Source organism: Cyprinodon variegatus, unplaced genomic scaffold (genome assembly GCF_000732505.1).
Source record: "Cyprinodon variegatus isolate N-32 unplaced genomic scaffold, C_variegatus-1.0 Scaffold7, whole genome shotgun sequence".
NCBI lineage: Eukaryota > Metazoa > Chordata > Actinopteri > Cyprinodontiformes > Cyprinodontidae > Cyprinodon > Cyprinodon variegatus.
In genome coordinates, this window is record NW_015150460.1 from 663089 (window position 1) to 684027 (window position 20939).

A 20939-nucleotide genomic window follows, 5' to 3' on the forward strand; every position below is an offset into this window, starting at 1 on the left:
GTAGTATTTCGTGCGCACGTTAAACTTATTGCGTGGCCGCAAAATACTACTTCGTGCGCACTAAATACTACTTCGTGGCCACAATTAAACATTTTTTTTGACCATGTCATCAGAGGGGCTCCGTAGGTTTGTTGTGATGCGCAGGACTGAGAAAACATTTGCATTAAAGCTTACAATGTATAGGGGTTTTAAGGTTTTAATGTTTCCACTGCAGGTTTTAATGTTTCCACTGCAGGTTTTAATCCTCATATCTGATTTTTTTTACTTGAATCTTTACTTTTTTGTGTGTGGTTGGTCTGTGTACAGACTGGCCATTCGATTTTTGCTTTGAAATGGGGGAAAAAAAATAAAAAATCTGTTGGGAGATGCAAAATAAAAAACATTTTTTTCTGTCATGTCATTCGGAATAAATTAAAAATCTCTTTCCTGATTTCCAAATAAAAAAAAAAAATGAAAAAAACAAAAAAAAAAAAATATAGAGTTGTTTATTGGTTTGTTTTCAAAACCAAAATCGGGAAGCCAAAAATATTAAAAAAAAAAAAAACCCTATGGACATGGTACAATACTAAAAAATATTCACAAAGTCGCATCACTGGACACTCCCCATAAATCTTCCTCCTCATTATTATTACTGTAGATATGACACTTTGACAGAAAATCTGCTCTACGACCAAAAACGTAAATGACCACGACGTCCACACACCAGCTAACAGCTCCGGACCAGGAAGTAGTGCATGAGCCTTGAGGCAGCCCATTGGATCTTTGTAGCTTTTATTTGGGTAGTTGTGTATTTGTTTATTGACAATAAAGTCAATAAACTGGGAATAAAATACAATATAATATAAATATAATATAAATACAGTAGCTGTGACAAAATAAATGGTGCAAAGTCTCTCTATGCCAGTACTCTGATCACTACCAAAACATAACAGAGTGGGGAGGGGGAACTGAATCAGGAGGAAAGGAAGACTAAATTTCTTTCTTTAAATTTTCGTTTTCCATTTTGGAATTAAAAAAACGGATTACGAAGCCATGTTTTTTTTGTTTCCAATTTGGGATCTCAAAACAAAGAAACAAAAATTGGCTGCTTTTTTGTTTTTACTAATTTTTTCATTTTATTTGAAAATCAGGAAATGGTTCGTTTTCTGATTTTGGATTTCTCATTCAATCAAATTGCCTACATTTACATAGATTGTGGTTCCCATTATGTTTTTCTATATTTGACTCCAGTGTGAAACATTGGATTAGATTTTACAGTCCAAACGTCGTCTCACATCCAGATGATTCCTATCAGCCTTTTAGTTCAGCCTTTGAAAGTTTTATCTCTGTTTATGAACGAGCTCTAGTGTCTCGCTGTCTCCCAACAGTGAGAGTGTGTGTTCTTTTCCTCCTTCTGGTTCATTCACCGCTAGCGTTTCTGGGGTTGAGACGAATGCAATGGAAAGTGACGTCAAAGTTATATCTAATCCATCTTGGTCGTTCCCACTGGAGTCATATATTAGTTGGATTCAACCATAAATGAATGTGGGTTCAGTTTGACTTGGAATAAGTCAGATATGAGTTTTTTCCACTTACTTTAAACAGCCTGACCTGCAGTCGTAATGATGCCTGAGAGCCAATAATTGGTAACTGCTGCAGTGGATTTAACCTATTTGAAGTCATAAAATCTGGAAAGTGTTGTTTACATTAAAAGATCTGAATAGTGGGGCGTGCAGGTCACTCAGTGCGCGCACTACCCATGTACGGAGGCCTTAGTCCTCCACCTGGGTGACCCAGGTTTGAATCCGGCCTGTGGTCCTTTCCCCAATTTCTCTCCCCCTCTCTCAAACCCACTTTCCTATGTCAGCCTACTGACGAAAAAACGAGTCACTAGTGCCATAAAAACTAAAAATTAAGTCTGATTAAGTCTTCTTTAGTGGTTAATTTGATTTTTTTTATTATTGATAATTCAACGTTAAATTAATTCCTTTAGTTTTTCATTCTAAACTAAGGTTCAACCATTCATCAAACCATCAAACAAATAGATCCTGGCATGACCAAAGCTTTTTCTGTCTGTTTTCTGTTTTTTTTCTGCATCTTCATGGCAGTTTGTTTCATTACCTTCACCTGGTGGTCAGATTATATTCAACAAGGTGATGATGAACTACTTATTAAAACAGTCGTATGTAGAAGCTTACTGTAGGTTTGTCATAAACAACATTTAAACATGAGGGTCCATCCATAAATGCAGAAAGATTGATTTACTCTGTTACTGCAGTAATTCAGAGAACAAATCCTTGTAAACTTTTGTAAAAGAGAAGGATCCATTTTATTGTTTTTAGTTTTCTGAATTGTAACTGATAGTAGGTAGACTACGCCAAATACTCTCAATGCCTTGCAGCCCCTCAAATTCACCCAACACTCCTTGTGATATTTTGATTTCTCCTTCATCACACTACCTCGGACATTTCTAATAACCTGACATAAAAGTTTTTTTTAAAGACAGACAAGAAAATCATACTGTAGTGTAATAAAAATACCTTTTTTCTTTCTCCCCATTTCCTCCCTTTTCATCAGATGTTATCCTCTGAAGGGAGATGGATCAACAACATCAAAAAGAAATGAAAGGCACCCTTTTGATTTTAACTCATTTCTGTAATTTTTGAGCTGGAGATGTATGTGCAGCTCTCCCTTTATTTTTTGTTTTGCTTTTATGTCAGGGGTGGTGTTGGCGTTTGATCTCTGAGGTGGAGAAATTACAGACATTCTCAGTGATAGTCAGGGAGAGGTACAGAGACGTGGCTCTACCCTCATTAAAATTAATGAGCAGAAATACTCTGTGGTGTTTTAAAGCTAAAGGGACGCTCTAAACCCTTATTTACACATCAGAATCGGTGGGAGGAAGCTGGAAGCTGACTTTCAGCTGGATCATATAAACCCGTCTTTTATAATGACATCTGTTTTATTGATTATCTGGTTGCCCTCTTTGCTTCACTCATATCCAATTTAAAAGACATAACTTAGCTGCAAAACCTGACCTTGTTTCTTTAGTACATGTACGAGTGCAGCCCTGTTACGCAATATTATCCTGCATTTAAAATGAAATATTAGTACTGCTGGGAAATCCTCAAAGAAAGAGTTAAGATTAAAGGCTGTTAAAAGCTTCAGAGGACTGAGAGGACAGACCCAGCTGGATGCAGCATTAACCTACTAACGGTACATGACTTTTTTTAGTCATGCTTCTTTGCTTGCAGAGGGATTAGAGCTAAATGAAATGAGCTTTTTGTGATCTTTACTTTAAGGAGGATTCTTGGTGTTTGAAGAGGCATGGTCACGTTATATGGCCATCCAAAAACACCAAAAACCATTCTATGATGATAAAACCAGGTTATATATAGCAGGCATCTGTCCTGATATCGTTTTGATCAGCATATTTGAGGCTTAATAGAATTCCAGCACTGGTCTGAATAAGCAAGCATAAACAGATGTGTGCGCCACCTGCTGGCAATAGGTGATAATCAACACGGCTACTTAACAGAATCCGACTCTGAGCGTGGTTCAAAACCATGAACCAATATTAATGAAATAAACCAATTTAAACCATTTAACTCTTAAATTCAGACCCTCCAATCAGATCATAAAAAGAAATTCCCATTCCCAACAAGTGCAAACAGGAAGATCAAGGTGAGAAACATTTTGATTAACTCAATCATAAGAAAGACATAGATTGAAACCTTTTCATTGAAATTGAGAAAATTTTAAATATTAAGTACGTTGTTGTGTAGTCGTCTGGATTTTAGTTGTAACAGAACCCCAACCCCTCATTCTGTTTATTCAAATGAATTTATTAATCAATATAAATTGACGGTTTTTACACTATAGAGACATGGAATAGCTTTGTTTTTTATTTATGTATTTAACCTTGACTTTAGACTTTTTAAAATTATTTTTAGAAACTCGCTCAGAGTTGCTTACCTGCTTAGTCCATCACTTCCTGGGTTACACTCGTGGAGTTTGTTTATAGATAACAGAGTATAAAAAGGCATAACACACAAAAACCTCAAAAAAATAATACACCAGCGGGACCCGTAATTTTTTAGAAACCTTTATATATAATCAGAGTGAGGTGCACTGCAAAAATATTCTGAAAAATGAGTAAAGATTTATTAAGATAAGTGTGTTTACCCTTAATTTGAGTAGAACAATAAGATGATTAGCAAATGGAATGAGCATGTTTACCCTTAAAATAATTGGAAATTATGCACTTGAAATAAGACTATAGTTTTTTTTTTCTTCTCATTTTAAATTTGAATTGTCTAATTCCTTTGGCAAAGGAATAAGACACCTGCTTAATTAAATAAAAAAAAACATTTTCCATTGTACATTTTTAAAAAAGTCAGTGTTTATGCCTCATTAAGTGTAAACAGGCAGGTAATGATCAGAAAAATGGGTTTTTATGCAGTTTAGAAAAGTAAGGAAAATAATTTGTCCTTTGTTCCTTTCTTTCCTTCTTTCATTCAGTCCTTTTCTCAACCCTTGATTCTTCTTTTTTTCTTTCAACCATTTATTCCATCCTCTGTTCAGTTTCCTTTCTTTTTCAGTCAGTCTTTCTGAGTCTAAAAGGGTGTTTTATCATTTGAAATGTTTTTGAAATTTCCTTTCTCCTGTTTGGCAATGATGCATGTTCTACCAGTGAGCAAGTAAAATCAGATTAACTTTTTAACTAAAGTTTTCCTTTTTTCTTATGTTCTTCTAATAAAACAGCTTGCAGAAGTTTCCTTTAATGTGCAAAGCATGCGGTGATTAAAGAATTTGAAGGAGTGCAATCCACTATAAGCTTGAAAGACAAAAGTTGTGATGAGCCACAAAAATCCAGCTGCAATCAATTTCATGACTAACGCAGCTCCTCCTCCTTAGAGGCTTTGCTAGTTTACCCTGAGAGGACTGTCCTTCAATGTGTAGTCTTATATTACCATAATTAACAGACAAAACAAAAATTATCACAAAAATTATTGTTAAAAAAAAATATTTTTATCAGTTTTTATTTTTTATTGTGCCACTTTACACAATTTAGAAGATTGTAGACCTATGTAAAGGAGAGAATGTGATGTTTTGTTGGGTCTTTTCCTGCATCTCTGCCTTCAAAGATCTAAGGTTATTCAAGATGGAAGCAGTGTGAGTCTAATTAAAGAATTTTTTTTAATCCTTTTTTTTTTAAAGGATTAATTTTAAAGGATTTTGTTGGAAAGATAAAGAATCTTCTCAGCTTCAGGTCGGTGTCCCTTAAAGATGAACATTGTGTCAGTGCAGAAATGAATGTAAATATTACACTGCTAAAGATCAGTTACTTTGATTCTTAAGTTCAGCTTTATTTTGAATGTTTTTTTAGTTCCTCTGCAGTCGCATGCTGTGTTTTAGAAGTGCTGCTACTAAAGGATTAGCTGATTGATAAAAAAAAAAAAAACACAATGGGAAATCATTTTAAATATTAAGCTTTGGCTCTATGATTAATAAACATTTCTACCTAATATTTCATGTGGTTTTTTTTTTATGATTCTACAGATTGTGGCCTTACGAGAGCAAAATGCTCACCTTCAGAGGAAAGTTGCATCTGGTGAAGGAGGAGATGACCTACTGGAGGGAAGTGAAGCTCAACAAAAGATTCACGGCAAGGTGAGCATCAGCATCTTTAAGGAATCCTGCTTTCACTTACTGGGGAAAAAATGCTTCACAATTGAACTGGTCATACTTCAAATATTTTAAAATTCATAAAAATTAACTATTGGAAGAAAAAAAATCACAAATTTAAGGGAGAATTAAAGTAATGAGATTTTCCTGAGTAGGTGAATCTTTGCTCCAGCGTAGATGAAGCCTCGGAGGTTTGAGCTGTCAATCATCTAACCATTAAGTTGTAGAGGTAAAATTCAACCAACATGGATATAAAACTTACCTATATTTTTCTTTCTAAACTGATTTGACTGACATACTCATATTTCATTATTACTTCAGAGACAAAAGTCTGTTTGCCGCCTAATTTGAATTTGGAAGAGTCAAAACAGAGAAGAATTGACACTGTAGAAATCATAAACCAAACCTAAAATGCAACACGTCTGATCGTCTTGACAAATGTTTAATATTTTATTATTTTAATAGCATCCTCCAACATCAGATTTTGTAATGATAGAGGAGAACACGTCTCTGTCTGAGAGCCTTCAGATCCTTTCCAGCTCACCATTCAGACTGAATGTAAAATGAAACCGGAGTTTGTGCAGATATGCACGAATCAAAACAAACAATTTCTTGGAATTTCCTTCAGCGGATCAAACGATGACAATCTCTATTAATCTAATGCAGCGCCATAATGACCTGTGTCCAGATGCATGTTTCCCAGAGATCTACTTGAAAAGGTCCTGTTGTCCTTGGATAGCATCTACTGTTAAAGCCACAGGTTAAACCTCTTTTAAATTATTTTGGAATAAAATCGTAATGTGTTTGACAATATAATTATCTTGAAAGGCCTAAACAAAAGCGCTTTCCTCCTGTATGTAGAAACCCAGGCCGCTTATAGGCTCTGTTCTGTTTAAATGTAATAATAATCCAGAAATTACTGTAATCAATAGAGAAATTCAGAGCAGAGCCACAAAAATATTTTCTATTTCAGAATATAAAGAGATTTCTTTGGATTTTTCCAAATCCAATTGTAATCCTCAAAATAAACAGTAGAAAAACTTAAAGAATAGAACAGAATTCAACTTTGTCTTTACACTGTCACAAGTACAAAGCATGAAATGCAGTTTGCATTTATCCAGAGATGCTATAGAGGATATAAATATTTATTTACATTGCATATGTACAGAAACTATCTATGTATTGACTATAAATTGTACATATAAACAGAGAGGCTGTAAAGTAAATACATATGGAAGCTATATACAGATTAGACAGGAAAGTCAGGATATGGATAAAATATATTAGTGGGTTTATAATGCAGGACAAATATCGATAGATAATAGCAGATAAAAGATTTACAGATTATATACAGCTATAGTTTAGAAGTGCGTGTAAGTGATGTTGGATCAGTGGGTTGTTGTGTGTGTGGCTGATGTCCTTGATGGCAGGGAGCGGTGCTCCAGCAATGCACTGGGCAGTTTTCATCACCCTCTGCAAAGCCGTGCGGTACGAGGCAGAGCAGTTCCCATACCAAACTGTGATACAGTTGGTGAGGATGCTCTCGATGGTGCAGCGGTAGAAGTTTCTGAGAATCTCTGGGGACAGATGGTTCTTCCTCAGGGTCCTCGTGAAGAAGAGTCTCTGGTGCACCTTCTTGATGAGTTTGGAACAGCTGGTTCATCCAGGTCAGGTCCTTGGAGACGTGAACTCCCAGGAACTTAAAGCTGTCCACACGCTCCACTGCCATCCCCTTGATGTGAAAGGGTGGATGTGGGTCAGCGTTCCTCCCTGATTTCCTTGGTCTTTTCGGTGTTCAGCTGCAGGTTGTTTGTGTCGCACCACTTAGCCTGACGAACGGTTTCATTGTTAAAATCATCTTAGACCAATCAAGCTGGATTAACTCTTAATTGCACAATAAATACTTCATGATAAAAACTTTTCTTCTGTTAAATTTTTTTGGGGGACGTTTTTTAGGATTTGGAAAATCTTAAACCTGAGCATTTAAAATCTGGAGTATTAATTTAAAAACTTGTCGCTGCATATCGGTTCTCCTCACCCTAAGAATTCTGTTTCATATCTTTGGCATCAGAATTCCAAACCTTATATCTGATGCTGGGAAATATTTACATGCAGCCAGCCAGCTGGGTACTCTGGTAGATCAATGGAAATGCTATTACCTGGCCGGTCTCTCACAGACTGCAGCTCGGGGGAGGAGTTGGTATTGGGTGGGTGTGAAGAGCAGAGATGAAGAGCATGCATGCTGAGGCATGAGGTAATGAGCAGACTGCTATCATCTTCTCTGTTTTGTAGAGATAAAAGGAAGGAATATAAATGCAGGCTGTTTTCTGCATGTTAATGTTTGGGTGCGTGTTTGTCATACGATACAGTGAAGTCAAAGTTGTAACCTTGCAGTGATGCAGAGGTTTAGTCATTCCCCGTCACTGCAGTCACAAGGACTGACAGAGACTCTGCTGCAAACACTATTAGCTGAGAGTGACAGCCTGTCCTGTGATGTTGGATAGACAAGGCTGTGGCCTTAATGTGACGGCGGGGGATCGAGGTTAAGGGCAGGGAAGGCTTAAACTCTGCATCTTTATTGTAGTTTTTTTTCTAAATCATATAGTAAATAATATAATAAGCTTTAATCGGAAATAATGAAGTACATAAAAGTGAAATTACAACCTATTCATGTACTTTTACACACTTTCCACTAGGGTTGTCACGATACTATACTTTTCAAATTGATTCCCATACTAAGTAAAATATTCGATACTCAATACCATTTTCGATACCACAAGGATAAAAACAAAGACTCTAAAATTCAACTGAATTATTTCCATTACTAAAAAAATACAAGAAATAAATAAAAAACAATAAGAACAATATTTTGAGGTTGTTTGCTGTGCACAATATATAAGCAAACTTGATAAAAAACTTACAAAAGTAAAATTAAGTGTTCCTTCCTTGGCTATGCTTTGCAGAATGACTAGCCAAACCAGTTAAACAAAAATAATTCTCAGCAGCTGCACCTGTTACAAAAAAAGTCTGAAACTGAAAAATGCACAGAATTATTCAATCACACAGTGTTCAGAAAGTGCATTTTCCACTATTCTGCACTTTAGATGGCTGTATCGATACTTTTGAAAATGAGTATTGTATCCGGATACAACGTTTCAGTATCGATACTTTTTTGAGTATCGATACTTATGACAACCCTACTTTCCACCCACACATGCCAGTTTGATCAAATGCTGCCAAACCCTTTGACATATTTACTTTGGAGTTATAGAATGTTGTAAATTTGTCCTCAGAAATTAAATTTTCCTACTTCAAAATCATAAATTTCAGCACGAAACACTCCTAAGTAGGTATTACAAGTCAGAAAAGTAGGTTCCACAGGATGGTAGCCCACTTCTGCATGCACAACTGATGTTACTCTAATCAACAGCAGTTTAACTCTCCTGCTTTCACCTTTTGAATCAGGTCTTTATGTTTGTGGCATAAGGTCAGCCTTTCAAGGGCTACTAGAGGTTCTAGAAGAAGGAAACTGGAATCCATTTACCTTGGAGATTATGTTAACTCAAATTGTTATATTCAAGTACTGATGATAATAGAACGCACCATTTTCTCAACACCAGCAATGGTCACCTATCTCGTTAAGATTCATCCCTCAGGGTTGAATAATATCCTTAAAGGACTGACTGGTTTAATCCGGTTAAGAACTCAGGGGTGGCTGTGTGGAAACCTTTGGAAACTTTGCGATCTCCCCTCAGCCACACGTTCCCCTCTGGAGAATGTTGTGGTAAATGCAGCATAATTGTGCTAAAATATTGTGTATTCACTGATTAAAAATAAAAACCAGAATAATCAGGTGGTGATCTGTCAGGCCCAGTGGAAAAATTAAATAAACTATTTCTGCTCTTTTGTTGTGTCACGTTCAATTTGTGAATAAAAAAGCTGGCTCATTCCGTGGCATCGGCTGTGATTCTCTTTTTGTAAACTAAATATTATATATTATGTGAAAACCAGTGACCAAGACTATAAAGTAGGAAGGAATGGACATAAAATCAAATGTTGAAAATCTAATGTGAACATTCTGATAATTTCCCCAGACTGTCGGTCATTTGCTGGTGTTTCGTTAAGTCTAAAACTGATTCAGAACATTCAGTTTTTTGTGGTTCCCACTGCTAAGGAGCTTTATGAAGATATTATGCTTTTCTAGCAAGAAGTGTTTGATAAAACACCAAATTGCCCTCAGCTAAAACACCCAAAAATGTACTTTTAAGAGCAAGATGAGACAAAAATGGAAATAAGCAGAAGGCTGCTATTAAATCAAACTAAACCTTCTTAAAACCTCAGTGAAAGGAGCCTTGATCAAGCATTGCAGTAGGATCCAATTTAGACTGATACTCATTTAATCAATCATTTGCAATATTCAAATAAATCTACAAAGGTTTCACATTTTAATTGAAGAACTTTCCATAATTTCTTATCAAGGTGTCCTTTTTATGCTGGTTTCAGAACAATTCACCAATTAGATTTTACTTTAGAATCTTAGTTTTTTGTTTTGTAAATCTTATTTTACTAACAATAATTTAAAAAAAGTTTAAATCACACACATTTCTTTAACACAAAAAAAAGCTAGATTTTTTTTCTTTCTTTTTTTTTTACTTTAAAGCCAAATCAACAATCTGTCCTTCTCTTTCTTGGTAAAATTGGTAAAATGATGAGCTGCTAATGGATCAGCTCCTGGACAACTTTCAATAATTAATATATTTAAGGAGAAGTTGATGCATATAAAATGTGAACTTTTTCCAGTTGGTGCCTTTAAATTAATTCATGCTTTAGGACTTGTCATCATTAAAGATAAAAAGAGAAAATGCTCTCTTGCCTAACTAAGGCTGAGAGAGGACAATTACAGGCTATATGGGAAGTTTTCCTTTACTATTTTTACCTTGTTAATGTCATATCTCCCTCAAGCGCCTGTCAAATGGCTCTCTGGAATCGGCCCGTGAGGCGAGCCAGGTGGTGGAGCTGCAGGATCTGCTGGAGAAGCAGAATTACGAGCTGGCCCAGATGAAGGAGCGCATGTCCTCACTCTCTTCCCGGGTCTCCGAGGTGGAGCAGGAATTGGAGACTGCCCGCAAGGACCTCATCAAGTCAGAGGAGATGAACAATAAATACCAGAGGGACATCAAAGAAGTAACGGCACAAACTCATGCATGAACATCTTATATATGCATAAAAGCAAAAGCATGCACATTCTTGATGGAAACTACCATATCCATACAGTTCAAGTTGAATATATTATTGACTAATATACATGGACATTTTCTTTCCTAACTCTTAACTAATGTTTAATTAAACGGTTTCTGCTTTGGTTAAGTTTTACTGGCATGATTCTTTTTGCAAAACATCAAAATAGATATTTTTTTGTTTATCCTTTTTGTGTGTTTTCACTGTGGCTACACTTGAATTTTACTTTCAGCAAACCAAAAGGACATGTCTCTAAATTGAACTTTATATTTCTATGGAAGTGATGGCTTCCTCCTTACTGAGTGGCCTTTCCTGAATAGTATGATAGTTTGACATTCTCTTTCTACTTTTAAATAACTATATTTTGGATTTGGTGACTCTTGCAAATTCAGGCATTATACAGTAAGAGTTGTATCTAAACAATAGACCAAGTTTTAGGACGTCCAAGGTTCTCCACCTAAAATATCTAGGCACATTTATTATTTTTTTTATTGCACATGTTGTCACACCCAGATTATTTTCAATTGCATCCAAAAATGTGCTTCTAAACAATTCAAGTAATGTTAGAATGGATAAGAATAGAATAATTAAATTTCATTATTTAAAGAAGTAAATAAAAATGCTCTAAAACATCTATTTATTATGTTATTTGTCAAATAGGATGATGCTCAATCTGCAGTAAATTGCCTAAAACAGAGAACAATCTTAGAGTGAGAGATTGTATGTTAACATCTTGTTTTAGTTGTATTTTTACTCCTTTTTCCCTACATAGAGAAAAAAATGTGCACTAATGTCTCTTGTAATGCCTTACATGCTGACATGTAAATATTCAGTTCGCTGCAAGATATATAAAAAAAAGCCGTATCAAGGAAAAAAGTCCTCCAATAGCTGATCTGCATTCACAGCTGTGACCCGTTGATTTGTTACCCCTCCCTATGTGTAAAGGCTGATAACCCCTTAGACCACTGCTGAAATGACTATTGATTGCTAACAATGCAGGTAGAGGCATTTTTTATAGCCTTATAGTGAAGACAGCACGTTATCACCCTTATTTGACGTCTCAGAGAGCAGCTATATCTAAGAAGTGTTTCATGTGTTTCAGCTAGAAGCTTTTTTTTGTCTCCTTCAGTTTTGTGTGAAAGAAATAAACTCCCACAGTTTTTATGATGGTGCTTTGTAGCAGAAATCTGTTGCAGTTAAGATGAAATTTGTGACTTTCGGTCTTCAAAACTATTGTTAGTGTCACTGGCTTTGTGTTTAGGTCATACGTCTTTGTCAGGTTTTCCTTGGTTAAATTAAAACTTTAGTTTTAGTAACAATGGAAATTGTTGCTTAAAGATTATTTTATTTTAATTAAAAGTAAACATTTAAAGGGTATTTATGTTAATTTTATATATTTAAAATGCATAAGTAAGAGTTGCAGATTATAATTTATATGGAAAGTAAAAACCGGGTTCTTTATTGGCCTTATTGATTGTGGTGTTCAGGTCATGTGCCAGAAGGAGGACATGGAGGAACGCATCGTCACTCTGGAGAAACGCTACCTGAGCGCCCAGCGGGAGGCCACATCTGTGCACGACATCAACGACAAACTGGAGAATGAGTTGGCCAATAAAGAAGCATTCCTCAGACAGGTATGTAAGAACCGCTGAAGATAAGTCAGGCTAATTATATTGGCTCACTGGTTTCACTGGTCGGACATCTTGACACTTTCTTTTGAGGTTTTACCATTTAAGTCTCTATTAAAACAATGATGACATTTATTCACACAACTTTACACAACTTTTTTTTTTTAAATAACTGAGAAAAGTTTTAGAATTGGAATTTTCCAGATATGAGTGTTAAAAAGTGTTTTTTTTTTTCAGATTTTATCTTCTTTTCTATTTCAATCCATCGTTTTAGCTTTTTATTTTTAGTTTCTATATTGAATGTGAAAATATTTGCCAAAAAAGTCATTTTAAACTTTAATGTTTAAAATTTGCAAAAGAAGAATTAGAACTGATAGCTACTGACCTGCTGCCATTCTGCTAAAAACGTTACGCCTTTTTTAGAAGCACGGGTAAACTCAAGTAAAGTAAACTTAAAAGATGCAAAACAAGTCATACAAATGCTGTTAGAAATAATCCAAAAGACTTAAGTTCCTTTTTGGAATATGGCTGCAAGGATTTGACATCTATAATAATCTGACAGCATTCATGTTTTCAGTTATTGCATTTTTTTTCTTCCAGTTTTCTTTTCTTAAAATTTCTAATGTAACAAATGTTGGAACATTTCTCTTTAAAGTTGCTGTTTGCACAGTAAGTCTTCTCTGTAATCCAGAGGAGTGCGTGCATATTTCTGATAATAGATGAAATTAATAAATGATTAGCCAGGTTATTAAAATATTTCAGAGTTTTCAAAAGCAGAAGTAATCTAAAGTACGCAAACAGTTCAAGTTAGGTGCCAATAATTGGAAAATTCATTGAACAATAAAGCAGTAGAGCATTCACTAAATATTTTCTGTTTTTGGCTTTTGAATACAGTCTGTTAGACATTTTGACTGTCTGCTTTTCCTGTTGTTCCTGATTGTTTAGCGTCGAGTCACTATTTGTTACGTGCAAACTTTTTGCAGAAGCCCAAATGAATTTTCTCCCGTTTTAACCACATTTAATTGGGTAATTATTGTGACTATCTAAATCCAATTTCATCTAACAGTTAATTTAAGTTAAAATCAGTTTTATTATTTTGAAGAGATTTTTTTTCTTCCTACAGACTGGGCATATACTTGTTTTAGTTTTTTACTCCAGCATATTTGACCTTGAGAATTTTCAAGCTTTATTCTTGTATTACAATTAATGAGGGGCCCAGTTTTTGTTTTTTGTCTTATGTTGGAAATGAGAAACCCCAGTAAAATCTCTTTATATATTACATTTTATTTCAATATAATGCAAGATATTTAAAAAAAAAAAAATAGAAAGTAAAATACCTGCAAAATAGAAATGCAAAATTATTATTTAGAACTTTTAGTTTTGCCCTTTTTATAAATGGGTAACCTAATTTTACATAAAAGATAAACATCTAAACACTTTTTAAAGTTTAAAGTGTAGGTTTTTAAATGTTTGGGACATGGAACTACCTTTAAAATATCATAATGTGCCACAAAGCTCCAGTGTTTGAGCTCCTGCTGCCACACACAAACACTCGGCCACAAGCTGTGCACTAAGTTTGTTTGTCCTCTTGGCAGCAGCTGAAGCTCAGAATATCCACTGATGTTTGAAGATGAGGTGTTTAGGGAAAGAAGACTTGAATTTGTGTCCAGAAAGATGATAGCATTGAAAAAGAAATGTCAAACGAATAGCCAAATATATAAACAGAGGCCCATCTAGGGTGGATGTTAAAAAACAAAATTAGACTATTAGGATTCCTCAGAGTCACCTCAAAAACTACTGGGATCATGAAGAGACTTTGAACTGAAAATATCACTAACACAGAAAACGAAAACGGCCCATTTTTGGCCCATTTCAGTGAAATTATTGCATATTGAGCTGCCAGGCTTGATGCGTTTGGGAGCAAAGCATCTGTCACTGAAAGGATAGGCTGCCAACAGAGTCCAAAAGAATTCTGCTCTGTGCTCCAATAGAGCAAAGACAAAAGTTTTAACGCACATCAGAGAGAGACGGCACTCAACAATACTTGGTTTCATTTGTATTTTTGAGAAAACATTTTCATCCAAATGCTTAGTCATGGCAGGAATCTGCTGATTGGAAACTGCTACTGTTGGTTCAGGCTGAGTTTCTGCTCTTTTTGGGAGAGTGAGGGGTTTTGCCAAAATCTCAGCAGCTTGTGCTCCAACTCAGTATGAATCTTTGCCTTTTTTTTGTTTGTTTTTCACACAGTGAAGTCAAAAGTAAGGAGAAATTACCATTTAAAAGGTTTTATCAGGAGCTCTTGTTGTTTATTATGCATTTAAAAAAGGTTTCCTCAATCAAAATTTTTTTTTCATTTAAAAAAAAAATTACTTCAAATAAAAAAAGTATTAATTCAAAACTAGAAAGTATACAAATGTTAATACATAGTTGAGACTTAAAAATGCATTTGAAAAGTTTTTTTTTTTTTCTATGATAAAAAATTATTTCCTTAATAGAAGTTTTTCTGTTTTTTTGAAGCAACTTTTTAATTGTAGTAATGTTGTCTTCTGTTCCGATCACACAATTGGTAGGACATGTGTTTTTATAATTCAATCAAAAAAGAAGTTGCTTTAAACAAACCAAAAAAATAAACAAAAAAGTAACTTCAATGAAAAAGGTTTTCAATGCAAAAAAAATATGTTTGAGAATAAAGAAATTGCATATGAACACTTTTTTTTATTGAACACGTTTCCTTTGATTAAAGCAATCTTATGTTACGGCTATACATGGCTAGGACATTCAGGTGTCTTAATCATTCAATCCTTAAAAAAGTTTCTTTAATCTAAAAAAAAAATTTTTTCATGCACAGTTAAATGCAAAAATAATACCCCCTCCAAAACAAGAAAGAAAAAAAAACTGTTCCTCTTAGTTTGCTCAATAATATGAACCTTTTAAATTAAATTAATGTATATAAATTAATTAGAAAACTTTTCTAATTAATATATTTTTAAATGTATATTTTTGATTTTATAAAATTGTGTGTTTACTGAATAAATATCCCTCAAACATTTTACTTCGAAGGCCTTGTTAGCAGAAGCTTTCAGTTATTTAAGCTGAGATTTGGAGTTTGACGTTGCTTCTTTTAAAGTATTCATACCTATTATTGTATTGTCATTAAAACAGCATTTAATAATTGTATTTAATACAAAAATTATTTAATAACTAAAATAAATTCATAATGGGAAATGATTGCTACAGGGGTTTCAGTTCTTTTACAAGTGAAGCCGACCAGACAGGAAAATGATTAAACTTTGGACATCAATACAGCAGGGTTATGTTATTGATTATCCAAAAAGCGATAAAGACCTGGCATTTAGCAAAGCTGATAGGCTGGACAAGATGAGCATTAATCAAAGAAACAGAAATATGAGCATTTTCACAGGTAATGCTTGGCAAGGGTTTGCAACAGATCCACTGGAACTTAAATGTGCTGCGAATAAAACAAATGAGAATTTTAAGAATATTTGTCGTTTGTGTGCAGATGGAGGAGAAGAATAGGCAGCTGCAGGAGAGGCTGGAGCTCGCAGAGCAAAAGCTCCAGCAGACGATGAGGAAAGCAGAGACGCTGCCAGAGGTGGAAGCAGAACTTGCCCAGAGGATAGCTGCTCTCACCAAGGTAGGAATGCAAACTTGACTCTGACACACGTTCCCACAGATACCCTGATTTCTTGACATTGCCGTTGTGTGCGCTTGGTGTCATGCCGTGACATTTTCAACATGTCCCTCTCCTCTCCCTCGGCCACATAGTCCGACTCCAGCTGCTCATCCTCCTCTGATGATTATCACTTTATTATGGAAGCTAAACTTCAAGACATGAACTCCATTCTTAGGAAGGTAGACCCGCAGGGAATTGCAGCTGCTACAGGCTTCTGTAGAGAACAAGTTTCACTCATTTATCTCATTGTTCAGTTGCAGTTGGTTATTGGGATTTTGCTCTGGCTCTTCAGCCACCAATGGGACAGCTGCATGGCACTCCTAGCTGGAGCTCTTATTTTGCTGTGCTAGAGAGGCTCTCTTCCTCTTTTATTCAGTCATTTTATTGCAGTGGTTGTGATCTTTTTCCCTCAAACTCTTTGTTTCAGATTTCGCTCCCTAGTTATGCTTTCTTAACATCTGTTTCTCACTATCCGGTTAGGAGCTTTGCTTTAGTAGCTGAGTCCGCTTTCCCTGCTGCCCGTTGGGCTCTTAAACAGGCACTTCTTTCTGCCCCTTTATGTTCTAATCCATCTGTAGGCGGAGGAGCGTCACGGGAGCATTGAGGAGCGAATGAGGCACTTGGAGTGCCAGCTGGAGGAGAAAAACCAGGAGCTGCTCAGGGTGAGTCACTGCGGAGGAGTGGTGCCAGGCAGCGTTAACCAGGCCGGCAGTTTGATGTGACAACTGATGACACATTTTTGGGATTTATCACCACTGAGGCTGGACCCAATGTGTGGTTTACACGCTGCGATGATAGAATAGTGCCCACAAATCATGTCAAAATTATTTTGGGATAATGTGAGCATCTTCACAGCCTTTCTGTTCTGCTGTCAAATTGCTGTGTCACGCAGAAACAGTTTTAGATTGATCTTTTTTTGTCCTTTTCTCATATAATGCTTTTTACTGCAGCATCCAACCTTTGTTACAGTTTTTCAGTAAGGCATGCATGAATTATGACTCAGTCAGGATTATTTTAACAAGTGTTTGGGATGTAAAACAATGTTTCGTTATTCTATAAAGAGATATTTATCTGTATATATGTATCGGTGTATACTGCAAAAAAAAAAAAAAACATAAATATATCAAGAAAGTAGTTGCATAGATATCTTCTTAATGTAGTTTTAAGGTCGTAATATGGCATTCTGTTGGAATGGTGGTTTACTTAAATGTATAATAGCAGTCATATTTCAGATCAACATTTACATCTACAACTTTACATAAACCTTTTACTGCTGTCTTAAAATAAAAAATATGTAAAATTGAATTTTTTTTTTACTGTTTTTTAATATATTTATAATAAATAAATCTGTATCTGTAGTAAATTATTCAGAAAAAGTTTTGACCTTGAAATAAAAAAATTTGAATTGTAAAAACTTTATTTTATCATTTTTATAGGAAAGGTAATTCAAAAACAGAAAAAAAGAATCTGTTCATGGTTATTCGCAGTTGAAATACTTTTTATATTCACTTTAAACAGATTCGAAGATTAAAGATGCTCATTTTATTCCTCATTTGGCTCCTTTAAAGGGAAACTTGCCGGTTAACTGCAGCTTTTCTGTCTCTGACTGTCTTAGCTGTGTTTTAATGAATCCATGACTAAGAGCTCATTTTCTCAGTCCTTTATTTTCAGTCTAGTTGATAGTTGCTGGTTTTTACCCTCTAGGCTCGACAAAGAGAAAAGATGAACGAAGAGCACAACAAACGCCTGTCGGACACAGTGGATCGACTGCTAACGGAGTCGAATGAGCGCCTTCAGCTTCACCTGAAGGAGAGGATGGCAGCTCTGGAGGAGAAGGTCTGCAGATGCTATAAAAGTGGGAATTAAACTGTACAGTTCTGTCATTGACTAAATGTTTGCTTTTTTTCTGTTTTTGCAGAATATGTTGATTCAAGATTCAGAAGGATACAGAAAACAGTACGAAGAGTCTTTACAAGAAAAAGTATGTGTCACTTATTAACAATCTCCTAATCTTTAAGCTCAGTTCATGATAGATCAGTTAATCTTTGGAAGAAACTTTGCAAATCAGCAGATAATTTAACCTTCCTCCAGATGTAGTTTTTTATAATATCATAAATTGATATAAATCCCAGCACACATAACAGACAAGCTTTATTATTGATGTGAAATTGTTTTTGTTCAGTCCCATCTGGCAGACGAGATTGAGAAGCTGAGATCGGAGCTCGACCAATATAGATTGAGGGCAGGCTCCCTCACAGAACCCACTCTGTCTCGGTAGGTGGCATGTTTGAATCTTTGTGTTGGGCCTGCAGCTTTTTGCCCTGCAAAATGTCTATAGTTAATCAATGCAAGCCAGTAAGTCAGCCTTCTAATTTAACTGTGCTGATGGCAATTCAAAGACCCCTGCTGAACTTTACCTGAACTGTAAAACTTGTTCCACTGTATTCAGGCTCATAATAGTAACAAAGACATAAAACATTTAAAAAAAAAGTGCTATTGATACAAGCAAGTAAAAAAAAAACATGTCATAAACAGTCTCGGGTTTCCCAAAAGTGCTGTTTTGTATTAAACATAAACCATATGGTGTCGTCACACCTGTTAAAGTTGGTCCAGAGTTTTTTGTTTTTTTTTCCCTGTTTTGATCTATTGGATCTATTAAATGGGTTTGAGTAAAAACCAATAAACTCTGGACCAGCGACCAGTTTTTCAGGTATTCTTGGTCCACTTCTAAACACTCTGGTGCACTTTGCTTTAGGTATGAATAAAAACCGGCCTCTCTGAACCAAATGCAGAAAGCATACATGTTTTTTTGCTTGGGAATTTACAGTTACAGTAAATCACATCCATTCTGCTGTCTGTTGTTCAGCAAAACTGCTGCCAGTAAGTGGCAAATCTCTCTCTGCTTGAAGGACACATTCTCCGACATCTCACAATATTTAGAATAAAAACTCTCCAAATAACATTAAAAGAAATGCTCTGCACTTTCGATTATTTTAAAGCTGTAAAGAACAGAAATATGCAAACATGCATGCAGGTCTCCCACACTGATCTCTGTTTAGACTTAGCAAAATTTCTTTTTGCATTGTGTGTACAAAATGACAAAATAAAAAGTACAGCTTTCAAGACTATTTCATTTTTTAAAGTGCAGCTGGATTGCTGAAGGAATGTAAAAAATAAAGTCACTGTCTAGTACTCCGCACTCCCACAGAGACACGCAATAAAAATGCCTATATGTAGCCTTTGGCTGCAAAACAAGCAGTTTGCCGACTGTGGGAAGACGTTTTACAGGTGATTTCACAGTCAGTGGATGTACTAACCAAAAAAGTTCCTATATAAGCCAATGTATCCTGTAGTAATATCTAGCGTAACATTAGTCTGGCTATCTTGGATTGATTCAAAGTTATTGTCTGAGTTAGGCATTTACATCATGTGTATAGTAAGAAAATAGAAAGTAGAGTAAAGTGAAAATAATTCAGTGTGACATCTCAATGTAGTAATTAATTAAGTGGATGATGCTGTTTGTTGTTTTTCTCATTTGAAAAAGTCATGTGCTGAAATAACATTGCATGCACACTGCAAGTGTGTGTCAAAGTGATGAATTTATCTTTATTTTAAAAGTCTTAAGTCCTCCTGAAAATAAGAACAACATCGTTGGTCGATGCTGTAGCGCACATATTGTACAAATATGGTGGACAGCGGCTTTATTTCAACCCTGTACAACCAACAGGCAATCAGCAATCCCATGAATAAATAGAGATCAGTGGTGTCCCATAGTAACCATCCTCCATTCAGTCTATGATGCTCCAATCATTTCTGGCCAATGGGAGCAGCAATCGTCACCCTAAAGGCTTTGTTTTGAGCTTTATTCCATTTGCAAAAAGTAATTTCTGTATGTAAACTGAAAGAAGCAAACAAAAATATCAAGTCCACTTTTGGTCCAGACCAAAAAAACGATCAAAGGGCTTTTCTGGTATAAATACATCCTTAGAAGTGAATGTATAAAACCAACATAGTGCAGATTTACTCACACAATATTCAGTCTGCTATGGAGAGACAGCATTGTCCACAGTAGTGAATAAATCGTCCCTTCTGAAACTGTTTTTTTTATTACAAATATGGTTAAATCAGATGATTGTAACTTTTGCATGTGGTCCATGTACAGGTTCTCCAACAATTGTGTCATAAGAACTCTTGTATTAATAGGTGATGTCATGGTTTGGTTGTAATATTTTATCAGACAGTGGTAAAAATGAATAGTTAGCTGATTATTGTAGGTAAACAAGCTAGAGGAGCAAAAGAAGTTTGATTTCTTGCAAAAATCAACTCCACTGACTACTTTTTAAAATCTGTCAATGAATCGAATAAATCTGTGGACTCGTCGCCAGTTTCAGGGCCATGCTAAGCACAAACCTTCTTAGGTATACGAGGGCTATCAGTCGAAACTCTCACCCACATAAATTCGTAACAGGATCTTTGGCATAAGTATCAATGCACAGCTACCATGTGAATGCACTCCTATTTTCACTTTGCAGGAATTAGCAGTCAGTGGTTTCAGAGAACAGATCAACATTATTAACATGTCAATAATATTTGGAGTGAAAAATTAAAGATAGAAATCAAGGACAGTGGTTCCTAAGAAGCAGAAATAAGATACTGCTGCAAAGAAAAATGAAAATAATCCCCCTTTGATGATCACCCCCACACATTCCTTA

General features: G+C 35.4%; 1 protein-coding gene across 4 annotated transcripts in view; it reads left to right on the forward strand.

Annotated features, from left to right (window-relative positions):
- The window catches only part of ppfia2 (protein tyrosine phosphatase, receptor type, f polypeptide (PTPRF), interacting protein (liprin), alpha 2), a 205410-nt gene that overhangs the window by 154033 nt on the left and 30438 nt on the right, over nt 1-20939 (forward strand). For all 4 annotated transcript variants that reach the window (XM_015376281.1, XM_015376300.1, XM_015376291.1 and 1 more), the window contains exons 6-13: nt 5542-5652; nt 10630-10851; nt 12393-12539; nt 16054-16188; nt 16806-16889; nt 17932-18063; nt 18146-18208; nt 18410-18501. In XM_015376281.1, coding sequence (XP_015231767.1) covers nt 5542-5652; nt 10630-10851; nt 12393-12539; nt 16054-16188; nt 16806-16889; nt 17932-18063; nt 18146-18208; nt 18410-18501 — 986 coding nt within the window. The remainder of the gene's footprint in view (nt 1-5541; nt 5653-10629; nt 10852-12392; nt 12540-16053; nt 16189-16805; nt 16890-17931; nt 18064-18145; nt 18209-18409; nt 18502-20939) is intronic.